Genomic DNA, 21,348 nt, shown 5'->3' with positions numbered 1-21,348 from the left:
GTAAATCAACACGGCTCTGGCTCGCAGCGCAGACAGGCAGGAGGACCTACCTGTTCTGAATGAGGGCGATCACCTGCGAGTACGTCTTCCCTAAAACACTCTCGCCGTTCACTTTCACCAGCCGATCCCCTGCAGAAGACACAGACATGTTATCATACCGGGCGACCACTGACGGATAAAGCAGGCGCTAAACTCCTGTCGTGTTTTGCCAAGAGACGCCAAGCAGAGAGTCTGATTTTACATTTTTATTAGTTATCAATATGGGCAGTTAACATTAGACCCGCCTCCTGCAGCAGTATTAGAAAATGATCTACACTCTGTCAGTACTAGGGCTGGGCGATATGACCTCAAATCAATGTCACGATTATTTAAAACTTTACCTTCGGGTATTATTTTATATTTAGTTCGTGAATGCGCACATTACGAAGCGTATTTACCGAATTAACTGACATGAGCAAGATTTAGTAGGTGAGTGATTATAAATGTCTGCTTGGTACATTTTAGGTTAATTGCTCAGCCCTACTCCGTGCTTTCACCTAAATACTTTTAGCATATTTAAAAGCAAGTACTACTCAAGTAGAAAAGTTAATATGGTAGTTAATGAGTATTATAGCCTTTTTATTTGTACTTTTACTTAAGTAACCTGTTTGCATACTTCCTTGACTGCTGTCAATACACAGACTCAAGCAAATTCAAATTTAATCTTATTGTTTTATAATTATTTATTATGATAAATAAGAATTATTAAAGATAATTTATAAAAATGTCCCTAATGGCAGCTGGGATTTGATCCAGCTGCTCCACCGGTGGCAAAGCATTCAACACATGTTCTCTGTCATCTGTTTAGTGAGCTCAATCTAAAATAATTACAAACGCGATCAATGGAAAATATCTTTCAATTCCTCATTAATGTGTCCCATGAATAACACAAAGCATTGGTCCGTCTGGTAACTCTCTCAACCTCAGCTGCAGATGTGTGACCAACATTTTGAACTGTAGCCTCAGGAAGAACATTAGATAACGCATACAGTACGTGTTCAAAGTCTCTGTGCATTCATGGGGATTTAGTGCAAGCTGAAACACATACACAGGGCTCAGAATGTGAGCGTGTGTGTGTGTGTTCGCAAATGTTCAGGCAGGTATGTGACTCTCTGGATCTGACTGAGTGCATTTAACCATGTTCAGTACTGGTTTGGTTTGTCTGAGCTGGTGGGAGTGGACTGCAGCTCAACTGATGCCGTGAGACAACAACAGGGAAACTTCACATTCAAATGAACATGTAAATTTAAGTCGCCATACTGGAATCCGTATTATACAACCAAAACAGCTGTTTGAAAACTAAATCCTTATCTCTTTCGCAAACGGTCTAATATTTGTGCTGATAAGAACAGGTCTGTTTTTGTAATCCTTGGCCGACCGCCCTCCCTGCATCCTTCATAACATCGTGCATCTGTTTGTGTCTGCAGCGTCACATGACCGCGGCTCTCTCACCAACTGATTTCCAACGCAAAAACGCCATGTTAATGCTCCTGCAGCGTGTGCTCCCCTTACCTGTGCATAAGCCCGCCTGGTGGGCCGGACCTTTCTCCCTCACGTTCTTCACAAATATGGTGTCCATCGGCTCCAGGCGACCTTTCTGATACCCTGAACGTGAACAAGACAGAGAGGAATTATAAATTATGATTACAAAAATTATGAATTATAAAAATGCGGCATTGTGAACAAAATAATAAAGATTGGGGTTTATAGATAAGTTTGAGTAGTTGTGTGAATGACTTTGGAAATATATTAATACCTAACATTTAGTGTCTATTATTGTTCTTATAAGTGTATAAAGTACAATAAGTGCACTTGGACTCCGTCTAGATGCAGTGCTGCATAACGTCCTGTAGAGGGCAGAGAGAGGCTGCAGAGCAGATGTGACAGGGGGGCGAATAGCAGCTGCCAGCTCATTACATCATAGTTATCCCTGGGTACAGGCCTTCATTTGCTGCCTGATGAAATGATAAGAGAAGGAGAGAGACGGAGGGCACTTACCCTTTCCATTTCCATTCTCCTCATCCTGCGAAGGACAGAAACAGACAGAATCAGTGCTCAAGTTCAAGTTAGACTTTTTATAGAAAACTGGTGATCAGTGTTGAACAGAAACGTTTAAATAAATGTGTAACCCTGTGTAACTGAAAAAAATGGTAAAGTAAAGTAAAGTAAATGAAGGTTGAGACAAATCTTTCCACATACAAATACAGTAACAGAATGTAAGGTGATAAAAGAGCATGCGTCTGCTCTCCAGATCTAGAAAACATAGAAAGGGTATGTATTTTTGCAATCAACATAATGTGGAACAAACCTAAATAAAATGGGTCACATTGACACCCAGACTTCTCATATGTAAGATAATCCTTTATTAGTCCCACTAAGGGGAATTGCCCCATGTCACAGCAGCAAATTTGATTGGATTGACAATAAAGTTTATTTTGACATTTGACTTTGACTTGGGATGTTTGAGGTTTTGGGCGACAGCTGCATGATTTCATTGGGGGTTATTCACTCCAAATATTTTTTTAGGTGGACATGAAATATTTCATTCAGTGAACATTCAGTTCCATCTTCATTTACTGTGACCTAGTGACACACATATCAATGTTTACACCTCTGCAGTAATCTCACAAGTGTTTATAGAGATACCAAGATTTATTAATTTTGAACATGTCATTTTCGAGCAGGGGCCTATAAGAAAAGGCCAGATTTTAAGGGCTCAAGACATGAACCTGAAGAAACTGACTCAGTGCAACGCTGTGTCTACATATGTGGGTCTAACTTTAAGCAATAAATAAAATCATCTACTTGAAAAACTTGAAACTTGAACTTGAATATCAGTGACTTGTTCCCTGACATCCAAAGTTTCTGACAGGTTTGTTTTTAAGAGCGTTGAATGTTGGAGAGCGAAACAGACTTTCAGGTTAGACCATGTGCAGGTGCTCATTACGTCATGAAGCAAACACTCAGCAGTGAGGATGCTACTGGGGAGGTTTGATAGATGCAGCCAGTCTGATCACCTCCACACACACCCACACACACACACAGAGACACACACACACACACACACACACTTGGGCATACTAAGCTGAGTGGACAGTTTGGGGTTAGGGGCATGTCGGGCTGACGGCTGCCCGGCTGACGGCTGCCCGGCTGACGGCCGCCCGGCTTTATGCTGCGCTGAGTGGGCTCATTCCAGGCTCTGCAGACAATGGCGGGGGGTTTAGAGGCAGAGAAAGGATGGGCGGCAGACCTCAGAATGGAGCTCCGAGCTGCGGACACTCCACAACTGACCGGCCCTCCTCCGTCTGACCACATCCAGGACGGAGGAGGAGACGGTGAGAGGTGGACACAAGACACTGGACCTGGACCAAACACTGTACATCCCCCTGAGTCAACATCTGAAGCCGCACATGTATAAACCTACACATTTTCTGACTCTTAAAAAATGAATAAAATATAAAAAGAATTATAAAGAGACAAGGGATTGGAACCAAAGAAAAACTATTTCTACATTTACATTTTTGTCATTTATTAGATATTTGAGACGCAGGCAGGAAATGTGGGGAGTGAGCGAGCTACAACCACTGGGTCATTGTAATGTTAAAATGTATGATGGCATCTTTTTGCTTTCTTTCACATTACGAGAAAGACCTTTTTTGACATTTTCTCCATTTTCCTATGGATGGATCTTGATGAAAAGAAATCCGACATATTTAGAGAACTGATGTCTATGAATCTGTGAAATTTGGTGCAGCTTGATTGAATTTAAGGAGACTATCCTAAGTGAGAGCCATCCTAGTTGTATAAGGACTTACGCCATATTCTGAGCAGTTCATCATTATAACATATTTCACTGTGCAGCACCTTCAGCTATGACTGAACGTCATTTGTGACTAAGTATCGATTTTGCTCTGACAAAGAGACATTTTTATTTATATGAGGTTTATTCGATTAGAGCTGTGTAACCAGGTGCTTCTCATGTAGTTATAGAGAAGAGTAAAAAGTCATGTGACCCACTTCTCTGTCACTATGAATTCTCAGTTGAGTAGACGAGGGTTTATATGTGAAGCATCGCTCCTCCTTCTTTCCTCATCATCCTCACATTTGCATTTATTCAAAAAGCGACATACAAACGCAGGTACAATCCAATCCTCAGTGAATCAGAGAAGCTGCAGAGAAAAAACGGCCAGGGGTTGTAAATAATATAAGACATAAGTCTATTGAAAATTAACATTGTACGAGCCTCATTTAAGATTATTTATATACACATCATTTATTTGTGTTTTTATTTGCGTTTGTGAGCATGCACCCTCCCCACTTCTCGGGTGGTCTTTAGACTTTAGACTTCTGCATTTTGTTTTCCTATTATGGTTATTTTTGCAATAAATTCCAACCAGTGAACCTGACAACCTTTGGATTCCTTTTTGGGATGTTTTGACTGCAAGTCTGACAAACAGCCCCTCACTCTCCGTGTGGTAAAATAAAGGTCATTGGGACAAAGGGGGTTACAGGTCAAACCAAGTCTTAAGATGTCTTGCCACTACAAACATTTTAATAATCTTATCATCTCTGAGGAGGCTCTTTTTGACGACAGACTCTGCTCTAACACAGCAGAAAAATGTGGATCTTTGATTTAGATGATAAACTTGAGGACCCCGGCGACTTTCGGGACCTGCAGACACCATGTAATGAGCTCCCAATTGGGTCATGCACCCTGTAGGCCTCTGATAATTGGACACTATGAGGGTAATTTGGGAGACTTCCACGAGGGCTCTCCGGATAAGAACGGGCAGCTCTGTGGCTCCGATTGTCCAAAAACACCACGTGACCCTCAAGGAAGAGTAGACGAGGACAGAACCGGGGCCAGAGGGGCCAGCAGTGGGCCCATTGTCCGAGGGGCCTGCCTGGTACGGCCCAAGTGCCAGGGAGTGGTACCAGGCTAAGACAACAGATCTCATTCAATCGGTGCTCCTATCTGCAGCTGCTGCATGGTGGGGTGGTGGAGTAATAATAGATGCCTTGTTTCTGCTGGCTCACCCCATCCCAGCCTCCATATCCCTCAACTTCACATCTGGAGCCGTTTGCCCCCCACACCTCAAAGAGCTAAATAACCACTGGCTCACACTCAGGCTTGTTCCACGTCCCCAGAACAATCTTGAATTCTCCAGGGACTACAACAAGGCTTGTGAGTGAAGAATTAAGAGAAACACTTTTCCTGTCAGGCAGACTTTGTTCGTCTTACAAATAAAGAGCTTAAGTCTTTATTCCTTCCGCTAATCTTTTTGCTCCTTTTTAACAGCTTTAGTTTGGAAGTTGAAAACAGGACTTAATGACACCCAAAAACCCTCCACTTTTCCACACAACTGTAAATGTTTAACACATTTAAACACTTTCTACAACTTCATAAAATGTGATTTCAGACCTTCTCAAACATTTCTGTAAAGCCCCTGCAGGTCTCACCTTGAGGTTGGTGTGCATGGTGGACTCTGGAGGGTAAACGATGAAGTGGCGCAGCGTGAACCCAAAACCCTGGGAGTTCTTGCGGAGGACCAGCGTCCGGGGACCCTTCCATCCCATGCCGACCCCCTCCCTTCCCGACCGGGTCGCCATCGGCGGCCGAGGGTTGTCACCGGCTGAGGAGAGACCATCCCTCCGCCCCTTAGCCTGTGGACATAGAGAGAAAGAAATTCGGTGAGATTCAGGTGAGTTGAAACACATTTTTGTGGTCTAATTGGTCCTTTACAGACATTTCCAGATGGCGTGCACACGTGTACATGAGTGCACGTTTACAGATGTCGATAAATTAAGCATCGCCAAGTGTGCATGTGCGTGTTCCTAGGTTTTCAGCAAATCCTCTACGAATCCTCTGAGTTTTTCCAAAATTAGCACCAACAATGAAACAATATTTACGATTTTCAGATGTAAAACACTTTGTTTCTGATGGAGAAACACGAACTGACTCTATGGGGCTCCAGTGACATTAACTCTCGACTGCTTGCTACATTAGCAGCTTCCTCATGGAGTCCTGAATGTAGCTTAGAGCCAGGTCAATCCTGCATGCCACCCAGCCATAGAACAATACTCCACAAACACACCTGGGGGGTCCACTATCCGGAAGGGCCCCGTCTAGACTGGGCAACAGAGGCAGCAGGGAATGTGGGGACTGGCCCAGACTTCGGACCACACTGACCTTGGTGTTATCAGAGAAGGTCCAGGGGAGAATCTGAACTCAGAGCTGAGAATAAAGGCAGATTTCCACCCGCTATCTAAATATCTCATCCCTGCTGCCGAGTAAATAAGCCCGGCCGGCTCAGCTGACAGACACACGCTAGAACTATCATCCCCCTGCTGCCCCGGCAGCCCACATCTGTCAGTCAAACACAATCACCTGACCAAACAGGCGCAAGCGAGGAGGAGGAGGAGCAGAAAGAGGAGGAGGAGGAATCTTCATGTCAGCCCAGAGGTCACGTCTGCTGTGGTTTAGTTATCTTGTGCGACATGGTCACAATCAAACTTTTCTTGGCGAAACTGAACTCACTGAACTCCGTCCTGCTGTCTTAAAGAGACAGATCATAAATAGAGACGACTCTGTGCTATAATCATCCACATGTCATCCCGACCCCGTCCATCAATCACTGAGCATTTAGCATTCACTACACAGGAGCGAGAGCATCCCACTTCCATATTTCTGACAAATTAGAACTGCGTGTTGACAAATGAGTGAATGCGTTCGACCAAAAATAGCAACCCTTGAAGACGTTAGTATTCACATTTAATTCATGGGACTTTTGAATGTGCTTTTCATTGCAATGCACAATGGAAGCAGCATAATTGTCATAGTCAGTGAATGGTTCGTGGTATCTTTAAAGTAAAAATAAAAAAGACATCACTGGTTTCATCTTCTCTAATGTGAATATTTGATGGTTTTCTTTACCAGTGACACTTTACACTCTATTTACTTCAGCTCTGGGACTTGACAGACCAAACAGCCATTAATAGTGGAAATAAGAGTTAAATGTCATAGAAAATGACAAAGAATACTCGCTAAAAAGTATTTTTGCACACTGACTTAGAAGTGAACACTATGCAGATCAGACTGACACCATATATTTACCGACACTGAGGAGGTTATGTTTTCATCTTCGTTTGTTTGTTAGCAGGATTACGCAACAATGACTGGACGGTTTACCACGAAACTTGGTGGAAGGATGTGGTATGGGTCAGGGAAGAACACTTTCAATTTTGAAGTGGATCCAGGAATTTTCATTCACTTTCTTTAACATTGTGAGATAGGAAACCTTTTAACATATTCATTGTCTTTCCCAGGGAATTATTCATGGAATGAATTTAGATGATTACTTATCGATTAACGCATCAGACAGTCAGACAGATAACCTGGTTTTGACGTCATAAGATCATGTTGTACTTATCTCCTACACTATATATTCTCTTTTGGTTTAATGAGTCAAACATGAAATGCAGTTTGAGAATCTGTTCGTTAATCTGGTTAAAGTTAGTGGCCCAAAAGAAAACACGTCTAGACTACAAGCAGCCCAAAAAACCCCCCACATTTCACTTCCTTCTACACACAAACACACACTTGACCTGGCAGACTCCGTACATGGCCACACAACAAGAGGAAGTGGCAGGACTGGAGGCAGGAAGTGGGGTAGCGTTGCAGAGCGGGATAACCAGACGCTCCTGTAAATATAGCCCCCGTTGCTCTCCGCCATCGAGGCATTTCCACTCCTTCACTCCTCTTTCTCTTTCCTTCCATTCTCCTCCGTTCAGCTCTCCTCCCTTCTCCCCTTTTAATGTAATGGAAATACGGATGTTCTGACATTTTACCGCACATTTTCCTCCTCCTCTACTTTCGTGTTCCGTCCAAGGAAAAAGAGACTAAAAATAAGTTTGAGTTTGAAAATGCAATGTTGGAGAAAACAGAGTAATTTTCTTTATGTTCAAAATACATTTTTGGACAATTGTGCTTATTTTCAAAAGCATCAAAAGCACACTCTGTGTATACAGTACCAAGTGTTTATTTTTGCAGACTGAGATCCATAAATCGACGTGACACTAAAAGCCTGATCTTTCGTCTGGGAGTCTAAACAATGTAAAGTAACCCCAGCTATTTCTTTCAAAGCTGCGAGCAGTGAGGCCCATTATGTGGCATGAGAGCAGCATAAAGAAGTGTGTGAGGAAGACGGAGGAGTGTTCGGGGTGTCGATTTAAAACAATGAAGAATAAAAAAAAGACAAGAGTAAAAAAAAAAAAGAGGAAATGAAAGAGCAAGAGGGTGAATGGAGGAAGAGATGGGGTGAATTCCTCAGAGGGAGCGGTTTGGCTCGGACAAGTTGAAACACAGACACTGTAACTGGCAGGGGAGGGAGCAGAGAGAGAGTGAATGAGAGGAGAGGGATGAGGAGGACGAAGAGGTGGAGGAGGAGTATCGGGCTCCAGCGTGGAGACAGGCTCCAGCACGCCGGTTTCGACCACATGGCCCCTCCCAGCACTGAGATTACTAAACCCTGTGATTACCCAAAACACACGGGGTCTGACTGGGTCTGTGAGCCAGCACCGTTTCCCACTCGGCCGCTCTGGACTGTGTGGGACGTGCGTTTCTGCCCAAACTTCAGTTAACGTTTTCCCCCCTGACCCTAGAGAACCACCTCCCGCCTGCCTGTCACCTTCATACAACTGGTTTGTCTGCAAAAAAAAACAAAACCAAAGAAAATGATCCAAACTTGCTGACATGCTCTGGCCTACCCAGGCAGTTGGACATTCAGTTAAACCAACAAGGCACTTGGAAATTTTTTCTGTGGTTTTGGGTCTAAACTTGACTTCCTACGGAGGCTCGAGACACGGACAAGGGGAAACCTCGCTCTTGTTTTGTTGAGAAAAGAAGACATTTGGTATTTCCTGCTTTTCCTCCGGGAATTTCTCCTGTTTAAGATGCTTTATGCATGAAATCTGGTAGTTAAGAGTTATAGTAGTAGAAGCTAATTACAATAAAAAGGGTGTCCTTCATAATAACACACACACAAAGCCCTGAGGGATCCCATTACCACCTGTGGGTGTAATTAAACACATGCAAATACAACCCAATGGAAACAAATGAATATGCAAAACAGCTTGAGAGGACACACGACTGTTTCCTGCTTTGAGTGGTGAAGCGGAGTATTCTGACTCTGACACACACACACACACACACACACACACACACACACACACACACACACACACACACACACACACACACACACACACACACACACACACACACACACACACACACACACACACACAGCAGCAGGCTCTTCCCTGTGGTTATTCCTCCTTTTGATCTCAATTAAGGAGCATATCATTGAGATGCATGGATGAAAAGACAAAAGACGAGTGGCTCAAGCGGAGAGAAGCATATCCAGTGTTAGAAATGTAAATCTTTCACAGCCTCAGTTGAAAAGTTGACAGCCAACCTACAGTTAAAATTGATTTTCTTTGTGTGTGGCTTCTCTATAGGACATGATTCTGCTGTTATAATCATCAGTGTACATTTTATGAAGCACACACACACACACACACTCCTCTCCTCACTCCATCCAGAGGTAAAGCAGTACGGAGGAATGCAGCGGTGGCTGGGGGGGGGGGAGCCCGGCTCCTGCTAAAACCCCAGCAGGGCAGAACAATAATGCTCTTCTAAACAGCTGAGAGCTGCAACCTGTTTGAAAAGTGGAGCTTTACGGCCGTTACAAATGCTGACGAGCCTTTAATCCCGACGGCCGTAGCTGTCTGCGCCCGCGGCCCTGAGCTGAGCTGCCAAGAGGGGAATGGGAGGGAGAGGGGAATGGGAGGGAGAGGGGAATGGGAGAGAGAGGGGAATGGGAGGGAGAGGGGAATGGGAGAGAGGGGGGAACGGCGACCAGTCGAGCCACACTCGTCCTGATAGCTCCTGGACTCACCGGCCACTCGGATGGAGCACTCCGCCACCGCTGCAGGTCTAAATGCATCCTACGTGTGGTGAAGGAGATCCATAACATCCAGCTGTAACACCCAAACTGAAAAATCCCCAACCTGCTGTCGAGCAGCACATGCAGTTCAAACACTGTACATCCCTCTGCACTTTGCATAACAAGACATTTTATTAACTATGCGTGTGGACCTGTGTGTGTGTGTGTGTGTGTTTGCACGCAGCTCCGTGTCAACATCAATATAGTGTGTGTGCTCAAAAACCAGTCCAACCCCATTGTCAGTTCAACACGGCCAACAGGTGATGATGCAATGTTGGTTAAACAGGGTTTTCTACTTGAAGAGCAAAACATATTGTACTCTGCCTTTGTTTAACTGAAACCTGCCTCGCTGCCAACGATGCCTGCAAAATATTTCATACATGTGAGTCATTTTGGCTACTCTGGTTTAAATCCGAGCCCGAGGAGGAGGAGGAGTAGTTTCAGAATAACTTTTACAGGATGACTTGGGAGCTCAGTGGGCAGAGTAAATCTGGATGGGGACTTTTTATCCTCTTGCTTTTGCTTTTAAGAGGAAAAAGTGCCACAGAAAAACATATCAAATGATGGATGGTGCTATCAACGACCAAAATCCTCCACTTTTCCCCACTTTGTCGTCCTCTGACATGAATTAAACAGATCCTGGCTTCTGAGGAGCTTCTTTTCTGTGGGATTTGATTTGAGGAATTTTGGCTGGCAGGGTATTTTCCTGCAGGTACACGAAACACTGGGAAAGGATTGAGGCCGATACTGCTCTCCAACTTCAATGCAGTCACAACACAAAGAAATCATCCATGTGATGATGCCACGCAGAGACGGAGAGAAACCGTGCGATGCAAAGGTGCGAGGATGTGGATCTGAGCGAGTACCGACACAGACTTTGCATCATCAGCAGGAGATGGTGACATCTTTCCTCATCACTTCCAATGAACCTTTCTCTGACACATCTCAGTCCTGTGGAATAAACAGCGTACAGTGTGTGTTTTTCCCAGCTGTGTCCATACAGCCTCCTCCCCCCACACACACACACTCACATTCCCGATTGTGGCGTTTTTTCTAACTGTGTCAGTGAGTTGCAGGGGGTGGGGTTGGCCCTGGTAGCAATCAGGAAATAAAAAAAAGAAGAGGGAAGTAATATTCCACAGAAGCGCTCACAGTAAAATGAGATCGTGTCGGGGGAGCGATGCCCTGAATACTGAGGGCATCTGGGGGTCCAACGACACCTCGCTAAAAGTGGCACTTACTGTCGCGGCCTCCTCCTCCTTCATGTATCTTCAGCCACTAATTAGAAACCCCTCAGAGGAAGGAAAAGGGTCAACGTGCCCCATGTACACGAATGCACGTGTCAATGAAGTAGCAGAGAAATATGGATGGTAGTGTAGTTGAGGCTAAAACGACCTCAGCTTCAATACACATATATAATGGCTTAAGAAATTCACCCAGGCATCTTTTTAGAGAAATGTAAATCGGAGTATGACTTATAGCTTAAATCATTGTAAGTACAAAGAAAATAGTGTGAGCTCCATGAGGAAATTGTCTTTGAATAAATTACATCAGGAGTAATTCAACAAGCTATTTAAATTCTACATAAAAAAAATATACAGGCCTAACTAGAATGTCAGGCAGTAGAGCGCAAACCTCCAAGAGTCCATTTAAATTCAATCAAGCCACACCAAATTGCACACACTCGTATATCGATCCTCTAAATGTATATCTGGCAAGAGAGTAAAAGAGGATCCTGGATCTGCACCAAAATTCAATGGGTTGTTTCTTGACCTACACCACATACTTCCACCAAATTGCATGCTGATCCGTCCGGTAGTTTTTGTGTAATCCTGTTTACAGTAATGCTAAGTCTGAAAACATAACCTGTGATTTCTGTCTGTGTGGGAGGCTGTTTGCCACAAGCCACGGTTTCCATGCCTTTGGCAAACTTCGGCTCAAAGTAAAATCCGCCAAATAATCTCAAACTAAAAAGCCACATGTAAAAGGTGTAATATTCCTAATTTGGAGTTCACACAGCAATAATCTAATCCTGCATCTTCAGACAACGCGACCTCAAAGCATTTGCTGGAATTTAGAGACTGCCAGCACCAAACTGAGACAGCCTGAAGGCAACACAACCATCGGCAGGGAAACAACTGAAAGGTTAAAGGAATCTGTCAACAGCTGGGTGGTTAACACACTTCAAACAATGGCTACAGTTACATGGATGCTTGATGTTGATGTGTGTGACTGACAAATCCAGCACAAAGCGGTTTCTGCACAGTTTATCGCTCTCACTTCTTCCACAGCGATAAATCTGCATCATTTCAGTGTGTAAATGCAGCAGGATTTAGCTGCTTAGTGATTATTGGCTGATCGATTGATTGGTAGTTTGGCAGAAACCTACTGATGGTTTTCACAGACGCATCAAGTAAGACACATTTGTAGATCCCTGCTTCTCCAGTGTGAGAATTTGCAACGTTCTAATAAAAACCTGACACCCTTTATGAATTGATTTCAACTTGTATAATAAGCATTTGTAAAATTATTCATTGAACTATGGAAACATAAAAACTGAGCTTTCAGCCTTATTTTCGGACATATTATAAAATAGAAAATAAATTTACTTTCCATATCCTCCTATGTACATGAATCAACGAGTCAAGCCTTGGACTAGGGGTCTCGGGCTCCATTTCCGACCACTAGACGAAGATGAGTGACATCTCCTTACCCTGGGCTGAAGAGAGCTTTTTCTGGGCCCAGTGGGCATAACGGGTGGCGGGGACGGCGGGGACGGCGGTGGCACAGGGCCCGTGGTGCCGCGCAGAACCGCCAGCCAGATGCAGCGAGGTTCGGGGGAGCTGCAGTCCACCCCCACCGGGTTCTGGAAGCTCCAGTCAGACCCGACCGGTGCAGGGCAAGGGAGCATAGCAGCGGGCATCGGGGCGCAGGGTTTGCTCAGATCCGCATGCCTCACTGTCCACATCGGCTGCTCAGACACACACACTCAGGTAACCACACGCGGCCTCAGACGCAGAAATACTGAAGGTACAATCAAGCCAAACGGAGGAGGTGGTGGTGGTGGGTGGTTCTAGTGCAGCTTCCTCTGGGATCCTCCGGTCATTGACTCAAGCGTCTGTGCGACCCATCTCATGGTTCCAGGCCATCACCGTTACTGCCGAGCCTCTGGAAAGTTTAATCCCACAAGTTCCACATCCCAGCCTGTCACTCCTGACCTCCGAGAGTCAGACTCTAACACACTCGCTCTCCGAGGGGGTTCAGTCCGGAGGAAGCAGAAGGCAGGCTCCTGGGCAGCAGATGGAGGAGTGTGTGTGGCGCTGGGATCAGAGGTAGGTCTGGTTTCACTACAGACACACACAGAGAACAACTGACAGCGTCCCTCCCGTCGGTGTCCGGTGATGTTCTGCATACAAAGCCACTCTGTCCACCCCCAAAACTGTCCCAGAGGGCTGGATCCTCTGACTCTCCTCCCTCCCACTGTGCACTCTCTCTCTCTCTCTCTCTCTCTCTCTCTCTCTCTCTCTCTCTCTCTCTCTCTCTCTCTCTTTTTCCCTCCTTCCCTCTATCTATCCATCTATCTCTAGTGCCAAACAAATCCCTTCATCTCGCTCTCATATCGGTCCCAAGGTCTTTATCTCGGCAAGCATTGGACATCTCATCCCTCCCTCTGTCTCTCCTTTTTTCTCTTTTGCTTTCTCTTCCCTCCTTGTTTTCGTTACTCAATCCTTATCCAAACAACCACTCACTGCCTCCGCATGAACTGCTCGAACACTCTTCAGCAAACAAACAAAACTGTGCTGCGCTGTAGTCTAATCCCCCAAAAAAGATGCTGGACATCACCGGGGCCAGACGTCGGGGTTGAGGTGTGGTGGGGTGGCGCCCGGCATCAGCAGTTAACAGTCCAGATGGAGATGTCCCCTGTCGCCTGCTGCTGATAGGCTCAAACCACTGTCGTCTCTGTGTGAAGAGGAAGCCTGGTGGCTGCACATGTGCTGCATGTGTGTGTGTGTGTGTGTCTGTGTGTGTAGGAGACACAAACCCAGTGAGAAAAGCTGTGATCCCGGCGCTAGACTCCACAAAAGCCGGCCCTGCCTCTGCCGTCCCCCCCACCACCCCTCCAGTCAGAGGGGGGGCAAACAACAAAAAAAAAAAGAGAAAGAGGCCAATTTCCAGCACAAAAGAGAAAAGAAAACATTTGCCTTGCTGCTCTGTTCGCTGTTTCCCTGCCTGTCTTTTATTTTTTTGCTTAAGAGGGGAAAATACAGAGGAGGGAAGATGATAATGAGAGGACAACATGGAAAAAGCTGGGGGAGAGAGAGAAGGAGCGCTCTCAAAATAAAACGGCTGCTACTGGATGTCAACATGACCTCGGTATCAAAACTATACTCCCTCACACTTTTTCTCACACACACTCATATTCCCAGGATTCAGCCCAGTGACATCTGAACACCACGCCACTAAATCACCCAGGACGGTGACCAGCCCCCCCCCCCCCCCGCCGTCCGGTCACCCACACAGCAGAGTTCTCACCAAACAGCCAGGTGTCCAGGATACATGCGAGAGCGGCAGACAGGTGACCATGTTGTTGCCGACGACTTTTCCCTCCCGTGCTCGTCGCCGTTGGGAAGAAAAAAACCGCACATCCGTTACCAGTGAGGTTAGACAGGTTTCACCTGCCGCACAGCGAGGACAAGTATCAACTCGACCGGCCGACATCCTCACAGAGACCGTACCCTCTGGATATGCTGCGCTTCGCCTACAACAACATACACTGCAGGCTTGAATAGATGCTACTCATAAAGAGTGATTAATGGGTTGAGCTTTCATTTTATGAACTGGTCTGATTTTCTTACTATTTCTTGTCAATAGGAAAAGCGTTTAGTCTCAGGGCACAAATTATATCGACAAAATACATTTGTGGTACTTATTCCTATTTTATGAAAATAGTAGTTTTTTGAACTAACACCTATGCAAAAATAAAAATAAAAAGATAACATAGAAAATAAAGATGACAAAAAATACTACTTAAACACACAATAGGTCATTTTGGCTGCTAAGGGTCATTTAAAATAATAACAAAACAAAAACAAGCAGAGTGGGATTATGGGAGTTGTTGTCTCCACCACCATTGCTGATGAAAATCTACCTGACGCCATTCAGGTGTAAATCATGTTCATGGATGAGGCAATGTTTAAGAAGTTTTATTCACGTTACGCCGCAAACAGCAATGAAAAGTCGTGATCCATCACGAGTGTAAAATACAAACAGTGGAAGAATAAAACAACCGACTGGCTCACTGCTCAGCAGCAAAGTATTTTTCCTTCATCATACGTCGTTAGCCCCTGAAGTTATAGTAGAGTGTGTGTGTGTGTGTGTGTGTGTGTGTGTGTGTGTGTGTGTGTGTGTGTGTGTGTGTTAGTTATTGATTAATCTTTAATGATCACTGAAATTGATAATTTATAATTAAATTAAATTATAACCACAGGTAAAGCAGAAGTGAGGCAATTAAAATGCGTCACAAAAAAAAGCTTCCTGTTACTTTGAAAAAGTTGGGGTTTTCTCTGGGTTTGAAGATTGTTGGAAACATTTTAGATAGTGAAGTGAACAAAATATATAACATAGGTCTAGTTGTTTTTAGTCATTGAAGAATTGTTACACATATATATCTTTGAAATTAGTTATTTGTCTAAGAAGACAAAAAAACTCTGCAGGCTCCCTTCAAAACTGATCTTGCACGTCCCACCATGCAGCTCAGTAGTGTACTTCTCATTAGCGCCTCCTGCCTGGTTAATGCGTGTCCATTTGAAGCTTCATGTTCTCAGTTTCTAACTCAGGCTTTTCAATTAAGACTAAGCTAACGATATCACTAGGGTTTTGTCTGTTCAGACTTTGGAGAGCGTGCTCAGTCAATAGAGCTGCCCATGGACTAAAAATCAAAAACTGTGGAAATGACATTTTTTTCCTAAAGATTATCAACAAAATATGAGCGTGTTTTCTGGCAGAGACGACGTGTTTAGATGTTGTTGGGATAAAAAACAGTGTTTATCTACAACAGCTCGTACATGATGAAACAATGCTGTATTGCCAAAACATTTAAAGGTACAAGGATTTATAGCTCTACGAATTAAACTTCACATTTGTGGTAGTTCTCTCTGAATTTGAAAGCTACACAATATCACTTTAAAAGACCTTTTCTGTAAAAAGAACAAACTCAGGTGGATCTAACGGCCGCTTCATCCCTGGTTAAAATAAATAGAGTCAGCTCACACTTTCACTAATACACACACACACACACACATACACACACACACACACACACACAGACACACAAACACACACACAGCATTTACGTGTGAACACAAAAGCTGTTCTTCCCGTGCACGCACGCTCACACAAACACACGCCACATGTCTCACTGAGTCACAGCTGAGTATAAATACACTCGACTGTGTAATTAGGGCTCTTCATAAAGTCAGAAGACTGGGGCTGTGGGGGGGTTTCTCTTCTCTCTGCGGTTCAGACCAGAGCTTTGGGTCCGACGCACCGCCAGGCGGAACCGCCCTGCGGTGAGACAAGCGGATCACCGGTGGGCACAGGATGATGAGGAGGAGGAGGTCCTATTCTTCTCCAGGGGGGAGAAGATGTGCAAGTAAAAGACCACACCCGTGTGAAGCCGTGAGGAGATCACAGGCCGCCAATGCAGAGAACAGCCGCTGGATCACAGAGTTTAATATCTGATACTACAAACACTCCGTTTCACGGTGGCAGCGCTGAGCTGAGCAGGGATTTCATATCACAATTTTTCACAATAACAGTTGGTTTTGGCAAGGAGGCAGCAGCAGTGCCTAATTTGGAAACAAAAGGTCTCTGTCTGTCCAGCTCCGCTCGCTTTCTCCTTTTTCATGAACGATGGAGACATTTACAAATAAAAGGAGGACGAGCGTGAAGAGGGGCAAGAGACAAGAGGTGGAGAAAAAGGGAAATGAACAAAAACGCCTTTGAGTTACAGTTTACGTGGAGGACAAACAGTCACACATGAGGAACTGTGACAATAGCAGCCCTCCTACCAGGGACCCACGCTGTCGACTGTTAGGCTGAAGCGTGCCCGAGCAGGCAGGCGGCTGCACATCCATGTGGGCCTTATTGCACCTCATCAAGGCATACCTCTGTTATCTAACCGTTTGATTCCTGAGTAAACGCACTGCACCCTCGAGAAGCCACAGACAGCGTATTAGCAAATAGTTTTATCATAACCTGACATCACGAGGTTCTTGATGTCAGGAAACCAAAGGCCGACACGCGCCGCTAATCTCGGAGGAGCGATGCCTCGTTGCCTCCTGTCCTGGCCCCTCCGCGCTCTGATAACAAACACGAGTGGAAAGTGAAAAGGGGCGAGGGAGGGAACGAGGGAGGTACTGCAGGATATAGCAGAGCACGGTTGTCGGCGTAACGGACAGATTAGTTTGGTGATATGTTTTAATCCCCTTCATACTCATAACATGACCACAGGCCAACAGATTATCACACAGAGGCCTCACCTCCTTTTTTCCACTGTTGCTGCTTCGCAAGACAAAACAAAGTTTTCCTCCTTTGTGCCGCAGCCGCACATTAACACACAGAGCTGCGAGGAGGAGACGGAGGCTGAGGCCGGGCAGGAAAATACACAGGAAGGAGAAGAGGGAAGAGCTTCAAACTGATGAGTGAGATTTTCATTGGCGTGTCACAAACAAACCAGGCTGCAGACACAACCATGGCTTGTTTTTTTTTTTCTCCTCTAAACACAGACTGAGAAAAAGCACGGATAGGGTCAGTGCAGGACACGCTGGGTTGGATACTCTCAGTAAAACTCCTTCAGACTGAAAGAAAACAGCCAAGAGGGAGCTGATCAACTCCAGAAGATGAAGTCTGGAAACTCCTGAGTAGAAGTGTCCTCGGCTCAGAGTGTGAATCCTGTCCCCTGCTGGTAACAGCAACACGACACGGTCCTGTGGCGTGGCGTGGTTTTCATGTGCTGCAGCAGCGGCCACGTGAATTATCTGTCATCACGCTGCCGCTTTATATGAAAAGTGATGCAAGCTCAACCACAAAAATATGCCTGCTGCACAGCGGTGGTTAGAAGCCCCCCCGAAAAAAGGGCTCGCAAGAGAGGCAGAGAGATGAGTAATGGGACAGAAAATAATGAAAAACAGACCTTTTCATGCAAACGTAGGCTTAGTTTTTCATATTTTGCAGCTTTTTGTGAAATACTGGACGTTAGAATGAAAATGAAACTGTTTGTGAGGGTAAGACAAACTCATGGGGATCCAACCGATGTAGATATTACTTCATTTTAAAAGGGCACAAGCCGTAAAACGAGACTGGGTTTCAATGAGTTTTAATACCAATATGAAATACCCATGAATATAAAAACTTTTTTCAAAGTTAACTAAACTCTTCAATTCATCAGTTACAAGAATAACTAAATAAAATGCAAATTGAGAAGAAGTTTCCTGGTTTGAAAAGCCACAATAATCTAATATTCAGACATTTCAATGTTCAACTCTTTTCTTCTTTTGTTCTTGAAACTGTTTGACTCCAATTGGGAGACCTCTGAGTCCATCTCTCCGTCTAGACCAGACATTACCAGTAATCTGTCAGAGTGGATTCTACAAAAGCAGACGCTGAGGTGAAAAAGGCCGCAGTTGTTATAAGCAGGTTAATTTTAACTTTAATCTCCGGTAAATCCCCCCCCTGTGCCACAGAACCTATAGGCCTGTTTGACTGCATTGATGTAGTGTAGTGAGGAGCCGGCGGCCACTAGAGGGCAGCTACAACTCAAGAGTCTGCCGGCAGATGGGTGGGGGTAAAGCTCAGAGGGCACTGGGACACAGAGCAAAGGGTGGAGACTCAGGGTGCAGCCGCATACGGTATAACTGAAGAGTATTTAATGCAGTAGCTGGCATTAGGACGTGTGTGTGTGCGTGTGCGCAGGGGGAGTGAGTGCACGACGTGGACCTGTAGGCTGTTATCTGCTCTCTTGCGTCAGGTACTAATGGAAAACATCAGAGTCAGGGTGGGGGGGATCAGCGAGGTCACACCTGTCGTGGGCTTTGAGGTGGAAACAGCCTCGAGAAGTCCAGAGACGAGAGCAGGTGCAGGAGGAGGAAATGTGCGAGGGTCAGGCCGTCCCATCAGCCCACAGCTGAGGGCAGCTGGGTGGTCCCTAACCCCCTTGCTCCCTCCCTCCCTCCCTCCCCGACTGACTGGCCAAGACTGACACAGCAATAACAACAACAACAATGCACGGCTCTCTCCTGCAGACCGGAGGATTAAAGCCGCTCAAGCAGCCCACCTGACCACGTGCTCCTCCAGAGGAAAGTTAACGCATTATGTATGCATTCTTTACATGTGCCTGCTAACATGTGTGAGTGTTACATTGCAACCACATGAGGTCAGAACATGTGAGCCGGCTCAGCATGGAAACACTTAGCTGGACCCAAACAATTGGAAACATACATTCACTTTTCCGTCCACCTTGACGTCACCGACTTCACAAATCCAAGGCACTGATTTCTATACTACACAGCTTTAAAAAAAAATAAATCACATTAGAGCTGCAGCCAGTGAATATTTTCATGATCAATTCAGATATTTGTAGATTAATCAAGCGATTGTTTGGTCAGTAAACAACAAAGTGTCTCTCAATTTCTCTCCAAAGAAAGTGAAATCTTTCAAAATAATGTTTTGTGCGATCAATAGTGTAAAATCCGAGATGTTATATTTATTTTAACGTAAAGTTTTTAAGGTTAACGTAAGTTTCTAAGTTTACTTTAACCACATATGAGAAGCTGAAACTAGTGAATTTTGGGGGTTTTCACTATTTTCCTTGTAACTATTTGTTTCAGCTCAATGAAGCTGTATGTTCTTTCAACCCATCTGTTGAACACACACACTGCAAAGATAATAGATTAGCATATTTATAATAAAATTCGTCTTATTTTTTTAGGAAAAGGTTTCACTAGTTCTAGCTTTTCAGATGTAAGATGGTGCTTTATTTAATCTTTGTAAATGAAACATATAATTCCATGACAACTGGGCAAACTCGCTGTGCTGATGAAGGTCACATGATGTGATCAAAAGCTCCAGAACAGCTACGAAATGGATTTTGAGTTCTAAAGGTTTTGTAAAAAAAGAAATCTGAAGATGTCACCTTGTACTTTGGGATTTGAATCTCTAATTATTTAATGACATTTAAATAAAAACAGGCAGATGGAGTGATGATTTCCATATGATTTTCCATTTCCACATTAAGTATCCGCTGCATGTTGAATCAAACAAACTGCAGCCAAGAGACACAACAGCACGTTGTTATAAATGTTTTTGGCCGACTCGAGATTCGGAACATGTCCGTCATGCTACATGTTCCACAAGGGAATGTGGGACACTCGAGTCAGCCCTCCAGCCCTACAGCCATCTACATAGGCAAATAAATTATGTTTTATGGCTTTTCAAATGTGATAATCGGGTGCTGTATATTAAATATCTATGAGAAATCTGCAAAAAAAAGCTAGTCCACAACAACTGGGCCATCTCCATCTGCTGATGATCACATAATATGATCAAAAGCTCCAGAACTTTGCTGTTCAAAAGTTCATTAAAGGAAATCTTATGTCATCTAAACACTAACGGATTCATTCATAAATCCCCCAAAAGTGATGACGAAAATATATTTTCCATCCCTCATCTATAAATAACCACATAAAGAGACACAACAGCACGTCGTTTGGGAAATTCAACACGAAAAATGTTATTGGCCAACTGGGGATTCTGAATGTGTCCATCTCGTTACAAGTGCCCCAGGGGAACGTGGGATACATGAGTCAGCCCTCCAGCCAGCCATGCATCTACGGAGGCAAAAAGAAAGATAGATAGAGGTGAGGGGGGTTCACAGATGTTGGAAAGCGAACACCAGGGAGGAGGGGTCAACTTAGTGAGGATAAAAAATGAGGGCAGCGAGTGATTTAAAGCAGAAACAAAAGGAAAGAAGTTGGAGAGAGCAGATGGTGAAGAGAGAGGAGGAAGAGGAGGAAGATGGGCTTTTATACATTTCAGCTACGTGACACATATTTACTCGCAGATTCGCTCCAGTTACCTCCGATACATCTCCTCTCCGCCTCTCTATCATCTGTGACTGGGATTCTTCGACTCTGTGAATTTAGTGCAACAAACTGATGCCGAAGGACTCGAGTGCATGGCCGAGAACACATTAGCACACATACGCTGCCATGCGTAAGGCTCCACATTCAGGGGAGTCTTGGCA

General features: G+C 44.7%; 1 protein-coding gene across 1 annotated transcript in view; it reads right to left on the bottom strand.

Annotated features, from left to right (window-relative positions):
• The window catches only part of arhgap23a (Rho GTPase activating protein 23a), a 37,609-nt gene extending 24,595 nt beyond the window's left edge, over positions 1-13,014 (bottom strand). The window contains 5 exon segments of the mRNA XM_034594555.1: positions 51-129; positions 1,552-1,644; positions 2,038-2,062; positions 5,500-5,703; positions 12,760-13,014. Coding sequence (XP_034450446.1) covers positions 51-129; positions 1,552-1,644; positions 2,038-2,062; positions 5,500-5,703; positions 12,760-13,014 — 656 coding nt within the window.
• Between the last annotated feature and the right edge of the window lie 8,334 nt (positions 13,015-21,348).

This window comes from Hippoglossus hippoglossus, chromosome 8, assembly GCF_009819705.1.
Source record: "Hippoglossus hippoglossus isolate fHipHip1 chromosome 8, fHipHip1.pri, whole genome shotgun sequence".
Classification (NCBI taxonomy): Eukaryota; Metazoa; Chordata; class Actinopteri; order Pleuronectiformes; family Pleuronectidae; genus Hippoglossus; species Hippoglossus hippoglossus.
This window is presented reverse-complemented; position numbering and strand designations above follow the sequence as displayed.